Source organism: Megalops cyprinoides, chromosome 5 (assembly GCF_013368585.1).
Source record: "Megalops cyprinoides isolate fMegCyp1 chromosome 5, fMegCyp1.pri, whole genome shotgun sequence".
In the NCBI taxonomy this organism is placed as follows: domain Eukaryota; kingdom Metazoa; phylum Chordata; class Actinopteri; order Elopiformes; family Megalopidae; genus Megalops; species Megalops cyprinoides.
In genome coordinates, this window is record NC_050587.1 from 8,300,890 (window position 1) to 8,319,030 (window position 18,141).

The following is an 18,141-nucleotide window of genomic DNA, read 5'->3' on the forward strand; positions in this document are numbered from 1 at the left end:
CAGCATTGTTTGTTCAAAAATAAAATTAAAATAAGTTACCTTCTTTCTGGCATAAATGTCATCCAAAACTAGTTTCTAATATTAGAAACTCAGCATTGAATCCACCTCCTTCATTATACAGACACCTCAAAAAATCACCAAATAGAACAGTTAATGTCAACAGCCTCAGCTAACAATAGGACAACACAGCAAAACAGTGCCAGCTAAATGTGAACAAAGTTAAAAAATCATTTTCTCTTCTAAAGCCAAACTAGCTGTAAACATGGGGGAAAAGGTACAAACAAAATTATATTATATTATAAGAGACAAGCAATATTGAGAAAATGGCTGTGGTGGTCACATCACGTTACACCATTTCATACACTGTATGGCACATTTGCACAAGGCACTGCAGGATGTGAGCAAGTTGTCAACCAAGCTCATGGCCACTAATGGGGTGGGAGGGGATGGGGGGGGGGGGTCTAATAAAATTCATTGAACTAAAGCAGCAAGTTACTCACACGCTCAGAAAATAGCTATAACATTAAAACTATTGTCACACCTATGGTTATCACATCTTTAATTTATTCTTATTGAATTTATATCTGTGGTTTTATTTAGTTTTTAGTTCCAGATCCTTGTTTTTATGTTTTATTCATCTTTCTTTTTCATTGGCTCAAATGTTTTGATTTTTTTTTTTACTTCATTTTAATTTGTTCTTATCATTTTATATAGGGTTCCTCAAACCCGTATAATTTTGAAGTTGGATTCTGTTCTGTAAAACACTCTGCTTGTGAAACTAAAAGAGCACTACTGCAAAGCAACACAACCCACTGCTAAATCATTGGCGCTGCATTTTTCATCTTTCCATCGGAAGAGAATGTCGTCATCTGAATGTATGAAATGCCCGAATGTGTCAATGGAAATTAGCTGTCTTTAAGAGTCCCTTCTTTTGCAGACCAGTGTACGTCATCTTTTCAGCCATAAAGCATGTCATCAATATGTGTTTTTGCCATCAATTTTTACATTGCTTCTGCAGTCTCTGTTTCATGTCATGTCTTTGTTATATAAAATAAATCAATAGTACAATCATTTGTATGCATATTCAATGTCTGCAATGGTTGTACATAGTGCATTATGGACACCAGTGACAAAAATAGTACAAATGCTATAACCATAAATGGTTATTATATTTCAACACACCAAACAATAACAAAAATAGGAAAATAAGGTTAGTATTAGTATTTGGATATGGAGGCCTTGTGGTTCTTGTGGTCTCATGGCATGTTCACCCCTTGCCACATGCTACAGGTGTATGAGTGATGCGGCATCTATACCACCTCCAACATGTAGTACAGAAATGGAGCATTAATATGTCCCGGTATCCCTATCATCTAACTGCAGGTATTGATCTGATGAAGCCATTTACTACTCATTAAACATTTTCATGGAAAACGCCTGTGTGTGTGTGTGTGTGCGTGTGTGTGTGTGTGTGTGTGTGTGTCAGACCCACCCCTCCTCCTCTTACTGTGTTTGTCTTGTCAACTTTGATGTGTTTAATTGGTTGGGGGAAAGCTTTGGGTAGGAATAATGAGGGTGTTTCATTGGGTTATTGGGTTTTATAGGTGGGATTAAGGGAAATTGCGTGAAAAGAAACGGCATGGTTAGGCCCTCGGAATCAGTTTGAGAGGATCTCTGTGGCAGTGATGACGGTTTATGCTGAGCCATGTTATCTTTGTAGTGAGAGACCTTTTACTTTAGAGATTCCTTCTGTTCGCTTTATATATTTCATTTATAGTGGGTACAAAAATATATATTCTAATTATAAACATAGATATTGAATATTATATAAAATACATATATTGAATAGTGTTGTCAGTATTCGTCCTGGATACGTATTTTTGCTTCGTGAGAAAAAAGTGTTGAGGATACAGTAGTGTTGGACTTAGTGTTGGAAATATTTGCTGCATGCCAGTATTATTTCCAGCTAACACAGACATGTTCATGAAAAAGGCTATCATTTGGCAGGTCGTCCGTTTTCGATAGCCGGTGCACGTGTGTGTTTGCCCAGACACTCTGTGACTCACCGGGTGCCTGCAAGCTCAGATGAAGTAAAAAAGTGAGAGCATTACACAATTTATGCAGATGGGCTTTTTATATACTGGTTTGAATGCTGAAAACTGCATTTATGTTCCAAATGTCTAGGGAAATTACTTGACACGGTGATACAAAGAAAATTTGTGCTACCTCTCTACTGTATGTTTTATAAATGTTGAAATATGAGACAGCTACAAATGGCTTTTTTCACATAAAGCAGTTCATAAGCAGCTTTTTAAAACATGTCTCACTCCCAATGGAAGTGGCAAAGGATTTGCAAAGGAGTGCTGCAGATTTTACCATAATTATATTAGCTTTGAATGCAACAAAAAGTGGGCTGGTGTTTTCCCATGTCTGATGGGCTTTTTACAAATGCATAGGGACATTCTTGTCTTTCATCTTATTTTACATGAGTGCAGTTCTACACTCTATTTGAATTAATGATGGTGGACTTGATATTCTCAATATTTATTTTAACTGGAAGTATGAAAAATATTTGTCTCTGCTATAAAAGTAGACTTGAAAATCGAGAATAATATGAATAACATATTTGACTGAGATGGGTCTTCAATGTAGTCAGTGCTACAGTTACATTGAAATGGGGACAGTCCCATATAGCAAAGCAGTGTTACCATAACTTTTAATTTAAGACTGGTGATTTTATTCTCAAACTCGTTCTGTTACAAACTGTTTACCTGCCCAATCTAACCAATACCTTCTCAGTGGTGAACCATTGTAATACTAATAAAAATACTTTCCTTTCAGGCAAGTGACTAATTTTACATGGATATTCACAATAGTCAATCGTTTCCAAGACTTAAAAGTACTCTTAAGTAGATTGTAGGAAGCCCAACTTTTGCCATTTTAAAAAAATATTTAGGTCCCAAAGGGTATTTGTGACTAACTTCCAGTTAAACTTAAAAACTCGTAATTGTTTTGCAGAATTTCCCACACTTACATGGAAACCTCAACCCTGAAACATATAATGAAGTATTGTACTGTATACAACACATACCATACCAAATCAGCAGCACAATGTTTTTTTCATCTTTTGTCTTTGCCTGCTTCAGAAAATGACAACCATATATAATACAGAAGATTGAAAATGTTTTGCAACCACTCCATCAATTAATCAGCATTTATTTTATATATCACCATTTATAGTCAGACCATGACATAGTGCTTTACAGTAGGTAATAAATAATAAAATTCAACTGAAGGCAACAGTAAAAAAAAAAAAAAAACTTAAAACATCTTAACAGGGAGCTGGAAAATAATGGGTTACTAGTATGTTAACACACTGAGTGTAAACACATAAAGTAGAAGGAAATCCAGCACTTTAAAAAAGGACAGTAATGGAATAGTCTCCAAGCTGAGCCCAGTAAAGGATTTTTAGAAGATTAGGATTTACATTTAGAGAAACAGTTTAGCGCGACCAAAAGCCAGAACAAAGTATCCCATCTGCAGTGTTTTGAAATAGTGACAACTATGTCAGACAGGTTGGGAACTGAGTTTATTGCAGTAAGCTTATCCTCTCTAAAACATGTTTTTCATACAGAGGCCTCAATTCAGAGAGGAATCCATGGCTGCACCTGATTTTAAGTCGTTTGTCTCCCCCTGGTGGAAAAGGGGGCACAGTACATCCATGGGACATCCGCTAAAAAGGCTCCCAATACAAGTCATGCTTCAACAAATATAATGCCACCTGTAATTAGGCTTGACACCTTTGACCAGGGGGTTCAAATCTCAGTGTGGACACTGAAATAGATATTGTACTTGGTAAGGATACTTGTTGAGCGAAACTGCCAAAATGCAACTGCAAAACAGACCCTTGTCTGTGCCATTGATCGCAAGACTTTGCTCTGTCCAAATATTGAAGACTTTGATCAGTATCAAGCAAAGATTATGTTAATGTACATTACAGCAAAGAATAACTCCAATCTGTATGAGCATACTTTTAGGAATTGAACATGATTGTAAAACATTTCTACTTCGTCAATTTGAGCAACATAGCGGTTTTCCTTCACCATAATGCAGCTGGAGGCAAACCTATCTCTCTAGTTAATGTTTCTTTCCCTAATCAAGCAGAATCCACCCTTGGGCATTATGACAAATAGAGAACTTTGTCATTATATCTATCTATAACATGTATGTAAACAATATACATGACCATGTCTGACTTTTACAGTAACCTGTTTATTTGAATTGCATTCCAACATGTCAAAACCTACATCCAAATAACTAGCTTAAATAGTTTACACAATTGCTGCTGATCAAGGGCAATGCAGCTATGTTCAAAAAAGCACTAAAACATGACTATGTAATTACAAAATATGTCAACACAACAAACACAAAACTTGTCCCTTATCTTCTCACCACTCTCCAAAGAATTACCCTTGTAGATCTGCATGCACATTTATGAAAAACTGACATCACCTGCAAGTAAATCGTTCCATTACTCATGTTCTCCTGGCTATCATTTTCCTCATATGAGGAGCTCTGTGGTGACATCTATAGCAAGACCACCTCCTTGCAAAAGGCTTTGGACAAAAGGTGATAAGCACAGAATAAATGAAATCTGCAAGCCTTACATGAAATCCATCTAAGTAATCTGAGAAATGCAAGTGAAAATTGCATATCTTTCTTAAATGAGGAAATGATGTTATATTGAAAGTATTTCAAATATGAAACTATTACCTACTGAAGTATAGTTTAGACAGACAAGCTAAGTGTATTCTTAGCAAAATGATGCAAAATGAAGATTTCTTTTGCCTTAATGAGTAAGAAAATTTTCAGTGTAAAGAATGTTCCCAGTGTCCACCAATAGGTGCTTGTTGCATCATCATCAGTGCATTTAGGAAGTGTATGGTCAAACTTTCCACCTGACCTTCCCTCTTCAAAAAAAACTCTCAACAAATCATTACCACCAAATCATGCTTAGTCAAATCACCTCAGACTCCACATCATGGCACATGATTGTTTGGGGAGATATTGTGGATGCCAACAAGGCCTACAATGCTTTATGTAAGGTGAAGGACATCAAACCCTTCTATGAGCACATCCTACTCCCTGAAAGATCCTGCTGATTTGCTTCATAACCATGACTTACAGACACACAATGAATATACAACATAATGGAGACACCAACTGATAAAAGAAGTATTAGTAGCTACATTACAATTAAAAGGGAGTCTACACGTGTTTCATATTAATGTCAACGGTAATTACTAGCATGTTTCTGCTTTAAAAGACATTTTAAAATCAACACTTTAATATATGAGTTTCTAAAGCAGCATGACAGATCTAACAGATTTTGAAAGAGGTCAAATAGTTGGTGTCTGAATTGCAGGTGCATCAGACACATAAATGGCAAAATTATTTAATGCGTCAAGGGGAACAATGTCAAAAATCATAACGGCATACACTATGCAAGCAAAACTGCACCAGGAAAGAGGAACGGTGGTCACAAGTAAAAGTTCACCAACACAGATAGACACTTAAAGGGATAGTTGCACATGGCCACAAAAATTACCACAGAAATGAATCTACACCCTCATCACCCACTCTCAACAAAAACTGTATGTCATGAACTTCACAAAGCTGATTATCTATGGTAGGCCATTTGTAACAACACATGACTTGCTGTAATGAGCACAAAACCTGGAAAACAGTATGGTGTAATGAGCCATCTTTTACTCTTTTTTTTACATCTGGACAGGTACATGTTTGGAGAAAGCCAAAGCAAGCCTTCAACCCAAATTGCCTGTTCCCATCTGATAACCATGGTGGTGGATCTGTTATGGCATGGACAGCCATCCCGTTGGAACTCAATGGCTCTGATTATTTCTAGTCATGGTAGAATTGCACTCAAGGGACATGAAACCATTTAGGCAACCAGGTACTCTATGGCGCAAACATTTTTTCTGAAGGATGTTGCCATATTACAAGATGATAACACCCCTATACACACTGCCAAATGGATTCAAGAGTGATTTTGTAGACACCGGAATTAAGCCAAACATCTTCCATGGCCTCCCCAAACACCAGATCTAGCCAAACCACAAAACTTTGGAAGAAACAACAAAATCAAAAGAAAACTGAAGGAAACTGGCTGGGCCCATATGTCAGTCTGAGGACTTGTTTTAATGTGTCATTTGGTCAAATGGCTAAATTATTAGTTGTTCAACTATGGACCAACCATTTATGCGCAGGTGTCACATTTAAAGTGGCAATACAGTGGCATTTGTTGAAATTTTAAAGCATTCAATCAATAAATAAATCTGTGTCCTTGGGGTTGGTAGATCAGTGGTGGCACTAGGATTGGGCTCACAAATCAGTTTAAAAAGCCTATGAAGAGACATGTGTTCACTCTCTTTCTGTATTATATACAGAACCACTGGACCTGGACTTGGACTTGATACAAACATGTACAAAACCTGCTGACTTAATTTGGATAAAAATAGATTCAAATTAATAGTGACAGTCTGCACTTTCACACCATATTCACTAGATCATTTCATATCCAAACTGCAGGACTACAGAGCCAAAACAACAAAAATGTGTCACTGTCCATCTACTTTTGGAGATAACTGTGTATTGTGGAGTGAGCATGATACAACAATGTACATGTGAAACAATTTCACAAATAACACAAATGTACAAATAACTGTCCGAAGGTAGCTAAAATTTTGCTAAGGATATTATCGACAAAACATTGCAAAAAATATAAGATCTGAAAAATACAGTTGCTTAGGATATCTTATCAAGAGTGACATGCATAGCTGACCATTTTTATATATTATCCACGTATACTGGTGCAAAGTACTGAGGCTCAGTACTTTGTCCAAGGGTACAACAGCAGTGTCCCACCAATGAATCAGATTTAGTTCAGAATAATTGCCAAGGTTGGTCAAGGTTGGTCAACTGCCCAAGTTCGATCCCAACCGTTTCATCAACAGATGAGTCCAGCAAAGTCCAGCAGCGAAACAAAATCGGCTTCTTTCCGCCAAGAGATATAGGAGACTGTAAGTCCGCCAGGGACCTGCTCCATTGCACAGCCGCCTGTTGTTCTCCCTGTTTCAAGCTGTACATGTTGTGTCCTCCTCCGACTCAAGCTTTGTGCGACCTTAGCATGGGAGCTGCAGTGTGTAAAGAAGCTGATGTGTTTCTTGTTTTCACGTTTCACCGGAGAGCACGTCTTCGGCCATGCCCTCCCGCCTTGACAGTATAGGGGTTGCAGCAACTCGAGCTGCGACTGAAGGAACCAGCGACTGACATGTACCAGTAATTGGGCATTCTAATTTTGGAGAAGAGTCGGAAAGCCATAGGAATTCCAAATAGAAAAAAATATATATATTGTTCCCTCACTTTCCACGTGGTTTTTTTTTGTCAAAACACACACACGCAAAATGCACTTATAATTTTGAATCTTTTTTTTTTTTGTTAATATTCCCCATGCAACCCTGCTCTTGCAATTTCCAGTTTTACGTTTTGCTTGTTTCACTCTGGCAAACTCCGCACTCACACAGAAGCACTAAAGCCAGACAATTAGTCCTCCCATACAGAAGCACATAGCCAATTGCTATTTTTCTCAGAAGTGACACAGCAAAACCGCAGTGGAGTCGGTACTGGCTAGTTGACTTGTTAGTTATTATAGCAAGCTCCTTATGACTTAACTAGATGGTAACGATAGCCAACAAGTGCATCAGTGCATTGCTCAGCGGTTTGATGATTTAACGAGATAACTAATATTTTGCTCGGCAGTTTGATAGCTAACTAATTAGCTATCTAGCTGTGTATTACAGCAAGCTAGCAAGCTGTTTTTACCAGGCAGTTAAGTTAATATATGGCTAAGTGTAGCAGAGCTGAAGTGATTAGCTCGTGTGAGTCCTGCGTAAAGCCTTAGGTAGCGGGTAGCAGGTAGCCGAGTGGTTGCAGCGGCTACGTCACTCCCCTTGAGACCTGGTTAAGTAGCGTTGTTGCCGACAGGCTAACGGCAATTTGCCTTTAGTTCAACTGGCAACGACGCTGACTTTAAGGGGTTGGCAGTGAGCAGTAAGAACCTCGGTTCGAAACTCGCTCGCTCGCCGACCCACGTAACATCATATTAAAAAACACAACGCAAGATACCACCCGTTACATAAGCAGCTGTACTAATTGCCAGTTAACACGATAAAATGTTTCTCTTGGAAGATGAAGTGGTGCACTGTACATTCAATTTGTAACGTGATAAAAACATTAACCAACGATGAAGGCCTACGGCTATTTATATATACACGAACTCATGTCTGTTTTTTCTCCTGAAGCCGTTGATCACAGATTAGTGTTTTAACCTGTCTCCACCTACATTGCAAAGAGTTAAGCTTCATTAACTTCACCCCCCTCACTATGCGACAATTTCGCATGTATAATGTTTAAAAGTAACCAAAATGTGTTAATTAGCTAGAGTTATGCTATGCTATGAAGCTGATGCACTATAACGAAATGTTTGTAGCTCTATATTTCACTAAAACGGAATGCAATCATTCGATTAACAGTCATTTAATACCGCTGAAACGTGCCGACTAGGACTTTTATTGAGGAAAATGTATACCAACAGGAGGGGAGAGCAGCTTCCTGTAGTCCTTTAGTCGCATGTAATGTTTAAAAGTAAACCAAATTTGCTAGTTAATTGATTAGAACTTTGTTATACACTTTTGAAGGTGACGCACAATATTTTGTAGCTCTATGCTTAACTGTTGACAACACCACCATGGATTCACAGTAGTTTAACACCGCTGAAACAGCACTTTTAGTGTGAAAGTTTGTGCGCGCTCCCGGTCGGAGGTGGGAAGCGCTTCCTTCAGTCTTGCACCCAGCGCACTTTTGACTGGACGCAGTTCACTAGCGCGCTGTACAAGGCGGGAGTTATCGCGGGGTGCACCTTTCTTTATATTATATATTTAACTGCTCCTCTCAACAATTTAACATTTTGAACCATCGGAAACAGCAGGCGAAAGGTAGCTGATTAGCAATCCCTATCTTGGATATTGTTTTCCTTAATAGCGTTAACCGGTTAGCCTAAGCAAATGCAGGAACGTTAACTTTAGGGAGTAACTTAGCGCTGATTGCATCTACCTGCCATGCTGTTGTTTTGTATCAACGTTAGTCTAGTCCATTAAACTGAACTGCTTTTTAGAAGCTTTCCATTGCATCTGTTGTGATATATATATATTTACAATGCTTATCGCAAAACAACGACGTAGCTAGTTTGCTAGCTACCTAGTGCTAACTTAAGCAGCTGGCTAGCTATCCAAACTTTTTTCCGTATATGAAACCAACATTACTTTGCTAGCTGGACATCGGTCTCGGTGTGATCATTAATAATTGCAGTTTGGGGTGCAGTAGAAAAAAGCTGAGTTGTGTAAGTTAGGCTTGTTAGCCACCTAAAGATTTGCGATTTCTGCATGCTTTAGCTGTAGCTAAATTGATAGCTAACACCATTCAGCTGTCTGCTGTATTGCATAACATGCGTCAGCGGGAAAAGAGAAGTGTTTTAAATGTACTGGCAGACGTTTGATGTAACTGTAAATATTACTTAACAGCATTAATTGGCTTTTTCAAAAATGATCAATTGATAAGCTTAGAAGACCTGCATGCAGATCACTTCGCCCAAACCTCTTGCCCTCTTTGGTTTGCAGTTAAAACCTACATACTGCAGTGCATCAATACGTGTTTCCGTAAAGCCCTGCGTGCCCTGTACTTCTGCTGCATTTTACCTTTCGCTACTGCTAAAACTTTGTGATGCCGCCTACTAATCGAGGACAAAAGTGGAAATCAGAAATTCTGTAGACATCTAACGTTACGTAATTTGTAACTTCTTCCTTTGCAGATATTTTTGGAGAGTGACCTAGCTCTCTAGCTGAGAAAAGCCAGGTAGAAGCATCACGTATTTCTGTAGTTAGTCCTTTCCTGTTCTCCTGATCAGTTCATTTGAAGCTTTCACCCATGAGACAGACAGACAGACAGACTTCCTAACATAGCTGGACCCAGTTTGATTCCTGTTGAATTATGTTTGGTCAAATTTAACAAGGGTATATCTGAATATGGAGGGCAGAGTGTGTTGAGCACAGCCAATTATAAGAGTCATTCTATGACCTATCAGGTTGTATGTTGTATACTTCTGCAGATTTATTAAGTTAACACATTGTCATTAAATGAATTCCTTGTTTGACTCTGCCTAAATTCTACTTTCCTTGTTTTCTCAAATAGGCCTCTTCAGCAGCTGTTCTGAGTGGAAAATCTGGAAGGGACCATGTTGTCACTGTCCCAGAAAAGTAACTCAAGGAACAGGCCCTCCTTGGGGCAGTGTCAGGACACTGAGAATACGCCCCAGGACCTCATCCAGCACTGGTCACCCCCACACAAACAGCAATGTGTCGCTGCAAGGGGGAAGGAGAATGAGGAGGTGCAGTTTGTCCTGGCCAGAAGGCCACGGAGGAGGAGAGAGTCCACAGGTCAGTGTGTGCATACGGGTCAACATTTTAAGAAGATGCATAACAGGAAAAGTGGAGAAAAGTTAGTTTTGTATTCTAAGCATTTTTACCTGTCATCAAAGTACTTTGACATCACTTTTAATGTGAGCATGGAGATTTCATTACCTGTGTCATGATACGTAATGCTAAGTGATGTTTATTCTTTTACCTTTTGCTGTACATTCAGGATAACCCACAAGTTCTGTAATGTTCAATTTCTTAGTTTCATTAAAAGGATGCATTTTGATACCTTTTAACACATTTTAAACTGTTTGCTTAACGTATTCCTGATGTTGTAAACTGCCAGCAAGGGTCCTACTGACCTTTGTATGTCGCAAAGACAGTGATGAAAGTACATTTATGATGATATGATGCTACCACCACAGTACGGTAACATCAGTGTGCATCCTCTCTGCATTGCAGCAATATCACAAAAGAAAACACACAAGATCTGTCTCTTTTTCTGTATAATTGGTGTCCGTCAAAATCCACTGGTGGTGTCAACCATGCCATTGCATTGTCAAGCATGGGATCAATGATTGTGTTTGCATGAAGCCAAGCCATATTAGAATGTTGTTGCAGTCACGTAATTATGATTCTGGGAACAATTTGTAACTTAACAAGCTGCAGCAGAGCCCACTGCACTTGTTTGGAGAGTAAGCAGTGGTTTTTGAAGACACTCACATGTTTGTTTCAGATTTTGTGATGTATATGTCATAGTACATGCCAAAGAACTGATGAAATCAAGTGTGTCATATTGGTATTATCAAAAGATATATTATGTTTGGAAAGTCCCATATGCAGTGATTGTAAAATAGTAATTTACTGTGAAAGTTCAGTTCGGGACACTCTTTCCAAATAATTTTTGTCTTCCCACCAATATGCTATGGAAATATTGTAAAGTTTCACTTCATAGATTATAACAAAGTGGCAGGCATCACAGGTGAAGTAGAGTTGTTGCATGTGAGTAATGGCACTTGCAAGATATGTAGAGGCCTGCAGTCTAGTTCTTGCCAGTTGCATTTAATACTGTTTTTTGTGTGTTCTCATGTTTTTTTTTTTTAATTTCCTGACATAGTTAGATTTTATTTGTTAGAGTGCATTGTTTCAGTGTAAATGGAAATAAAGTTTAGAATAAAGTGTATTTTCTAGAAGGAATAGGAAAAACCAGGAAATCCATGGCCAGTTTGGTGGAAAAGGAGGTAGAGTGACTCTTGACAAACAGTGTTTATGTTAATAGTGGAATGTTACATAAAGCCATCAGTTTATTGTATCAGCTTGAGTCTAGAGGCAGTTAGGTGGCCAAAGGAATTGGTGGGTGGGCTTGGGTGGGCTGTGAGGGGGACCTTCTGTGCAACAGTGGCCCAGTGCTGAGACAGTAAGAAAAAAGACTTAATTGTTAATTTGGGTTGGTGTGAAGAGCCAGGTAGAGTGAAAGTGGCCATCAGTGGTGTTGAGAATGCACTATAATAGGTGAATAGTCAAGGAAACCCACTGTGTGCATAATCAGTATAAATCATAAACTACATCTGTTGGTCGTTGAGAAGGTATTGCTGATGTATTTGTGAAAATTTGATTCAGTGCTGATGGAAATCTCATTCTTTGTTTTTATTTAGAGTGGATATTTTAGAATTTCTCGCTAATGGCATGAGTTAGTATGATTTGATAGATGCAGAAATCTAGCTTGTAACATTTGGTAAAAATTGTCATGATAAAAACATAGCTCTAATTATGACTGACTGTGTCCCCTTTTATTCTGTTAGGGCTGTCTTGGAACAGTCTCCCTGATGAGCTTCTCCTGTGGATCTTCTCCTACCTCCCTCTGCAGGACCTCTTGCGGACTTCCTGTGTCTGCAAGCGTTGGCATCGCTTGGTGTAAGTTATGTCAAAATAAACCTCATTTCTTTTAAGTACTTTGACTGAGGGTACAACAGCTGTTGCCCACTTAACAATCGACCCAGGACTGCTAGCCCTACTCTTTACCAAAGTGAAATGTTACGCAAATCGTGGAACAGAACTTTTGTAGTGACTGAAACTAGCCAGGACGCTTAATTTGAAATGTGGTTGACATGCTGGGGAACCAGTCATCAGCTTTTGTTTGCCTGACTTCTGTTAAGAACATGTCCTAGAGTGTTGTGATGCCCTTTGTGCTGTCCTCCCAGTTGGCAGGCTGTGGTCCATTATCAGAGGGATGGCTTTCAGCCTGTGTGACAGTGATTATTTATTTATTATTTCATCTGCTTGCTGAGCCCACCTCTTGCTCTGCAGTCAGTTTACCAGTCAGTTTTAAGCACTTCTGTTTTGCTATGAGAAAAGTTTCAGAAATCTGAAAAACATGTGAAGGGAGAATAGTGCCATATTGCTTAGTGCCATGCGCTCCTCCAGCTTAGACACACTAAGGGCAGCACTCCCATCAACCTCATAGACCATGGTAGAGCCACTTGGACACTTGGAGTGGGATTATCATGGATGGACAGTTTAGAAGTTAACACTGCTCTCTGTGACACACGTGAGTTACGAAGCAGCCAGGAAAAGAACGTCCTGAGCTCTGTATTGTATGAGTCAGTCTCATGGTGATCTTTAGTTTTGCTTTTTGAGACCGCTGGGTTAATGCCGTTGCAGATTTGATGAGTCTCTGTGGCACTGTGTGGACCTTGTGGGGAAGGCCCAGTTGGACGAGGCTCTGCGGCATGTGCTGATGGTGGGAGCTGTGGGGCTGCGCTGCCCGCGCTCCCTCATCGGAGAGCCCCGCTTCGCCCACACACAGTGAGTCACATTCACATACACATCATCCTGTTCTGCAGTCTGCAGATAGGTCTCTGAGCTTGTCTCGCTGCTTTTGTGTCGCTGTGTGGATTTATTGCGCTGCCGCATTGTCCTTTTTGTGTGTCCTCTCTGTGTTCTGATCCCAGGCGTCTGCGGGTCCAGCACCTGGACATGTCCAACTGCATTGTCAGAACCGGGGTTCTGGACGACATCCTGTCCCGGTGCCAGCAGCTGCAGGACCTGAGCCTGGAGGGAATGGAGCTGTCGGACAGCATCTTGCAGTGAGCGCGCCCTCACCGTTTAATGCCTTCTGCAAAAGTGCTGTAACAGTGTCCGAAACCTTTGAGTCCAACTCACATTTCTCACCTTGAGCTGGTCTGTGCTTTTCGGCTCTACAATTTCAGAGCTGTACATTATGAGAAGCTGCGTCAGTCAAATACATACTGCTCAGATAACAAGTGTCATAGTTGTAGGGAGAGCATCTTATATAAAGTGGGTATGTTTTGGGTGGCTCTGCAGTCAGAACAGTTGTCTTCTCCATTATCCTATCAGTACTTTGTGCTACCCCAATAATGCAACATTTTATGTAGCATTTAAAACATGCCAATAAACCGCTACAGACATGATGGGATCATATAATACTTTTCAAAACACATGCTGCGCCATTTTGTCTATAAAAAATGCTGTAGTAATTTTTCCTTTTTAATGTTTATATTCAGATTTTACATGGGTTTGAGTAAATGAGCAGTACTCAACATTCTGCTCCTTGGTATGTTCTGTTTTTCTGTTTTACCCAGCCTTCCCAGGACCACTTGTTTGAGAATCACTGGGTTTCTCTTGCAGGTCTCTGTCACAGAACCCTAAGCTGGTGCGACTCAACCTCTGTGGCTGCTCTGGCTTTGCGCCTGAGTCGCTCGGCAGGATGCTCCAGTGCTGTGATCGGTGAGTCTGTGAGATGGGCTGTGGGTGGATCAAGTATTTACATTCCATTTTCAGGCCTGAGTACATTTCTAATGCTTGAATGAATCAAAAGCAAAACTGGGTTTTGGTATGAATGTGGGCTGGTCACCTACAGTGACACAATGATGTAAACAAGACTTATGTATTTTTAACCAGTTTTGATAGGATTAGACATTAACAATGTTTTGATGCCATGTATAGACTCCCACTTCAAGGTGTATGTGTGATGTAATATTCACTCACTGGCTAGTTTAGTCACAATTGACGTGAAGGTGCTGTTTTCCTGCTGTAAACATGAGTAAAATTTAGTTCTTTGCAAAGAACACAATTGCTGTTATTGGGTTTGAACTAGTTAAAAAAAAATGTTGAGAAATACTTAACCCCTCGCATACTCACCAACTACCATTGTTTTCACGAGGTCATTTCAAATATAGTAGAAAGATGCCTCTGATTTGATATTGACTTGCATTTTCACTGCCTCTGTACATATGTGTGCAGGCTGCAGGAGCTGAATGTGTCCTGGTGTGACTTTGACAGCAGTCATGTGAAGGCCATGGTGAACAATATCCCCTCCAGTGTCACACAGCTGAACATCAGCGGTTACAGACAGAACCTGACAATGGAAGGTGAGGGAGAAAGGAGCCATCTCACAAATGTCTGAAATGTCTTCCTCTAGAATCAAGTCAAACTTAAAAATTACCAAAGTGTATATGCATACATCAAGGTAGAGGATGTGGTGACACTGTTTTGTCTGTTTTTATGACACAATAGTTACTGTATATTCACTCTGACTTGCATGAACCTGGTGAGAAGCTCTGTCAGTCTGACAGTTTCTCACCAGCTGGTAGTTGAGAGAGAAGGTGGTTAAAAATCAGATGGGGGAGAGAGAGAGTGCAGTAAAAATGATGTGGGGGTTAAAGTGGCCAAATTTCAGAATATTTGCCCATTTCTTGGTCTTAAATCTGACACGGTGTACTTTCACTGTCTTTTGTTCACAGTATGCTCTGGAGCTTAATGCAACTTGCAGTTTCCATAAATAGGTCATACATGAACTTGTTTCTCATACTATGTTCTGAGTCATACAAAATGCATTAGTGATGATTCCAAAGTTGGATTCAGTTTTGACATGAAGTGCCTGACAATAGGTTGACTGTAGAAAAACATGCCAAAGTTCAGACAAGTTCCAGCCAGTTACAGTTGATTGAGACAAAATCACATGAATCTAAAGTGGCTTGGGTCAAATTCACCAAGCTAAAGTTGCTCAAAAATCATAGTAATTAGGGAAGAATGCCCCCAAAATAGTAATTAATGCGTTGAATAAATATTAAGTTTTGAGTGTGTGTGTGCGCGCATTACCTAGCCAACATTGCTAAATTCACTGCACAATAAAGCTGGTGATTGCCAACTGTTTCATGTATGTCAGCAGCACACACCTTTGCTTTTAATGTTCATGATGCTTAAACATCAGTTTGCAGATTCGAAAATACAAAATGCCAGAGGCTGACTGCCTGACCCTGTTTCCTTCATATTCTATGATGGACCATTACTTCTTCCCCAGACACACGTTCCCTAAATCCCCTAATGGTATTGGTACCTCCACAAAAACTAGCAATTGTTTCCACCATAGAGATGTGGAAAATGTATTGGATAGGCGTAGACTATGACAACAAAACGTGGACCTACTTCAAAGCTTGGTGTGAGGCACATGCCACAACCAGACATGTTGTTGGACTGGCAAGCAATGATTTGGGTCAAAGGAACTATGCTCTGCTATATGCGTGTCCTTAATTCATTACAGTGGCATTTTTTATAGTTTTTTTAGATGATAGTGCACTTCCATCACTGCAGTTATCATTGCTCATATGATGTTTATGTATGGTCTGGGTTTTCATTCCAGTACCAATATACCATACCAATACCAATAAGCGTTCTCCTTCATCCTAGATCACCGTCTCCTTTCCCCTTTTTGGCCTGGATAAGTGCAGCTGTAGCAGGATCGCCATTAACATAAAAACAGACATTTAGTTACACATGGCAACTTTGTCATTTAGAATCATAGACCAGGAACACTGTTGATTTGGTCGAGCTGCAATTGTTGTTGCGGGGGGAGCAAATAATTGAAATACAGTAAAGTGCTAAAAAAGTTTGAATATCCTTGGTTTAGAATCATAAATGAATTTCATCTGTTTTTTTTTGTTGAGACTCAAGGAATCATTTTCATTTAAGAACACAAAAACAGTTAATTAATTACCTTGTACTTTGTCATTTGTGTGATGTTTTTGCAAGTCACACCTTTAGAATGACCTTTTTTTTTTGCTCTTCATCCTCATTAGATGTCAAAGTATTGGTGGAGCGATGTCCGAACCTCACACACCTGGATTTAAGGTGAGGAACAGTTCACGCCATTGTGATGCTGATTGAGTGTGCCTATTGCATTGATTACATGCTCTTGTGTTACAGTGACAGTGTGAACATGACAGCCGAAAGCTTCCCAGTACTCCAGCAGCTCACCTGCCTGAGACATCTGGCCCTGAGTCGCTGCTACCAGATCCACCCAGCTGCACTGGCGTGAGTAATTGCTTTTCTCCAGTGTTCTTACACTCACACAGGTACATTAACACATAGACAGTACCAGGTAAAAAAAAATTGGACCCATCTGATTAAGATAATCGGAAACATGCATTTAGAGACATTTTGATCTAAAGACGTATGCTTAAATGCTTGAAATTTGTTTCTTAGGCATCAACTTCATTATCTATATTTGTCTATGTATAAATTTCTTTCCAAAAAAAAAAAATTAAAAAAGAAAAAATTTTGTCTACTTTGATTAATCTAAAATATAACAGTTTTGATTATTCTGAAAGAGTGTAAGTGGAAGATAGAAAAAATAAAGAAAACCCCTTCTGTGAGTCAGTGTGTCCAAACTTTTGACTGATATTGTAGTTCCTTTGAATAAATGATCAAATCCTCTGTTCTGTAAGTGAACACAGTTAACTAAATTATATGTTGGGGAATATGTTCTCATTTTCATCTGCATTGGTGGAAGGAGCTGTAGTTCTGTTCAAGCTTAATTTATTTTTCTCTCTGTCCTATACACAGTAACTTAAAGTTCCCAGGGTTGCAGACACTGGAAGTGTTTGGCCTGGCACAGGATAGCTACTTGTCCATCCTGAAGGAGGTGCTTCCACATATTCACATCAACACTTGCGCTTTCTCAAGTGTGGCTCGCCCCACCCCTGCCAGCAGGAAAGACCGCGCCTTGTGGGGAATACACTGCAGGCTGTTCTACAAGCCCTAGTCATCAGGTGTGCTGCTGGTTAAGAGTTCATTCACTCATTTTTTTAATGTCCGATTTGTTTTAAAATTGGCTAGATGCCAAGGTGACCACGTCTCAATATTTCATTCCAGTTTTACCATGGATGTTAACAGGATGTTGTTCTGACTGGATTGCCAGAGACTTTAGCAACACCATTTGCTTTTATTCAGAGCTGTTCTATTTAGTATACCTTGGAATATTACAAAGATGACTTAAGATGAAAATTGAATACACAAGGTGTGCTGGAAATCCTTGTACAGCTTTCATTTTACTATGTTTGATATGACTGAAGACCATGTTTTTGTTTTGTTAAATTATTATGACAGCATTTGGGTTTACAACAGCTGAAAATAGGAATTCTGACCCAGCCAATCCAAGTGTATGTAGCCCCTCATGAAAGGGTTTTATTCCTTTTAAGTACTGTAACACAAGTGTTTTATCCCTGTCTGCATAATTAAATGTTCAGGATAAATGATGTTAGCAAGCCCTATGCAGTGGCTAGTTCTTGTA

At 39.4% G+C, this 18,141-nt stretch overlaps 1 protein-coding gene across 1 annotated transcript in view; it reads left to right on the forward strand.

Moving 5' to 3' along the window:
- skp2 (S-phase kinase-associated protein 2, E3 ubiquitin protein ligase) overlaps positions 1-17,617 on the forward strand; it is a 116,679-nt gene extending 99,062 nt beyond the window's left edge. Inside the window, 10 exon segments of the mRNA XM_036528715.1 lie at positions 8,902-8,992; positions 10,327-10,571; positions 12,353-12,464; positions 13,212-13,355; positions 13,502-13,636; positions 14,199-14,297; positions 14,814-14,941; positions 16,649-16,700; positions 16,776-16,883; positions 17,415-17,617. Of these exon segments, the coding sequence (XP_036384608.1) occupies positions 8,902-8,992; positions 10,327-10,571; positions 12,353-12,464; positions 13,212-13,355; positions 13,502-13,636; positions 14,199-14,297; positions 14,814-14,941; positions 16,649-16,700; positions 16,776-16,883; positions 17,415-17,613 (1,313 nt within the window). The 3' untranslated portion in view covers positions 17,614-17,617.
- The last annotated feature ends 524 nt before the right edge of the window (positions 17,618-18,141 follow it).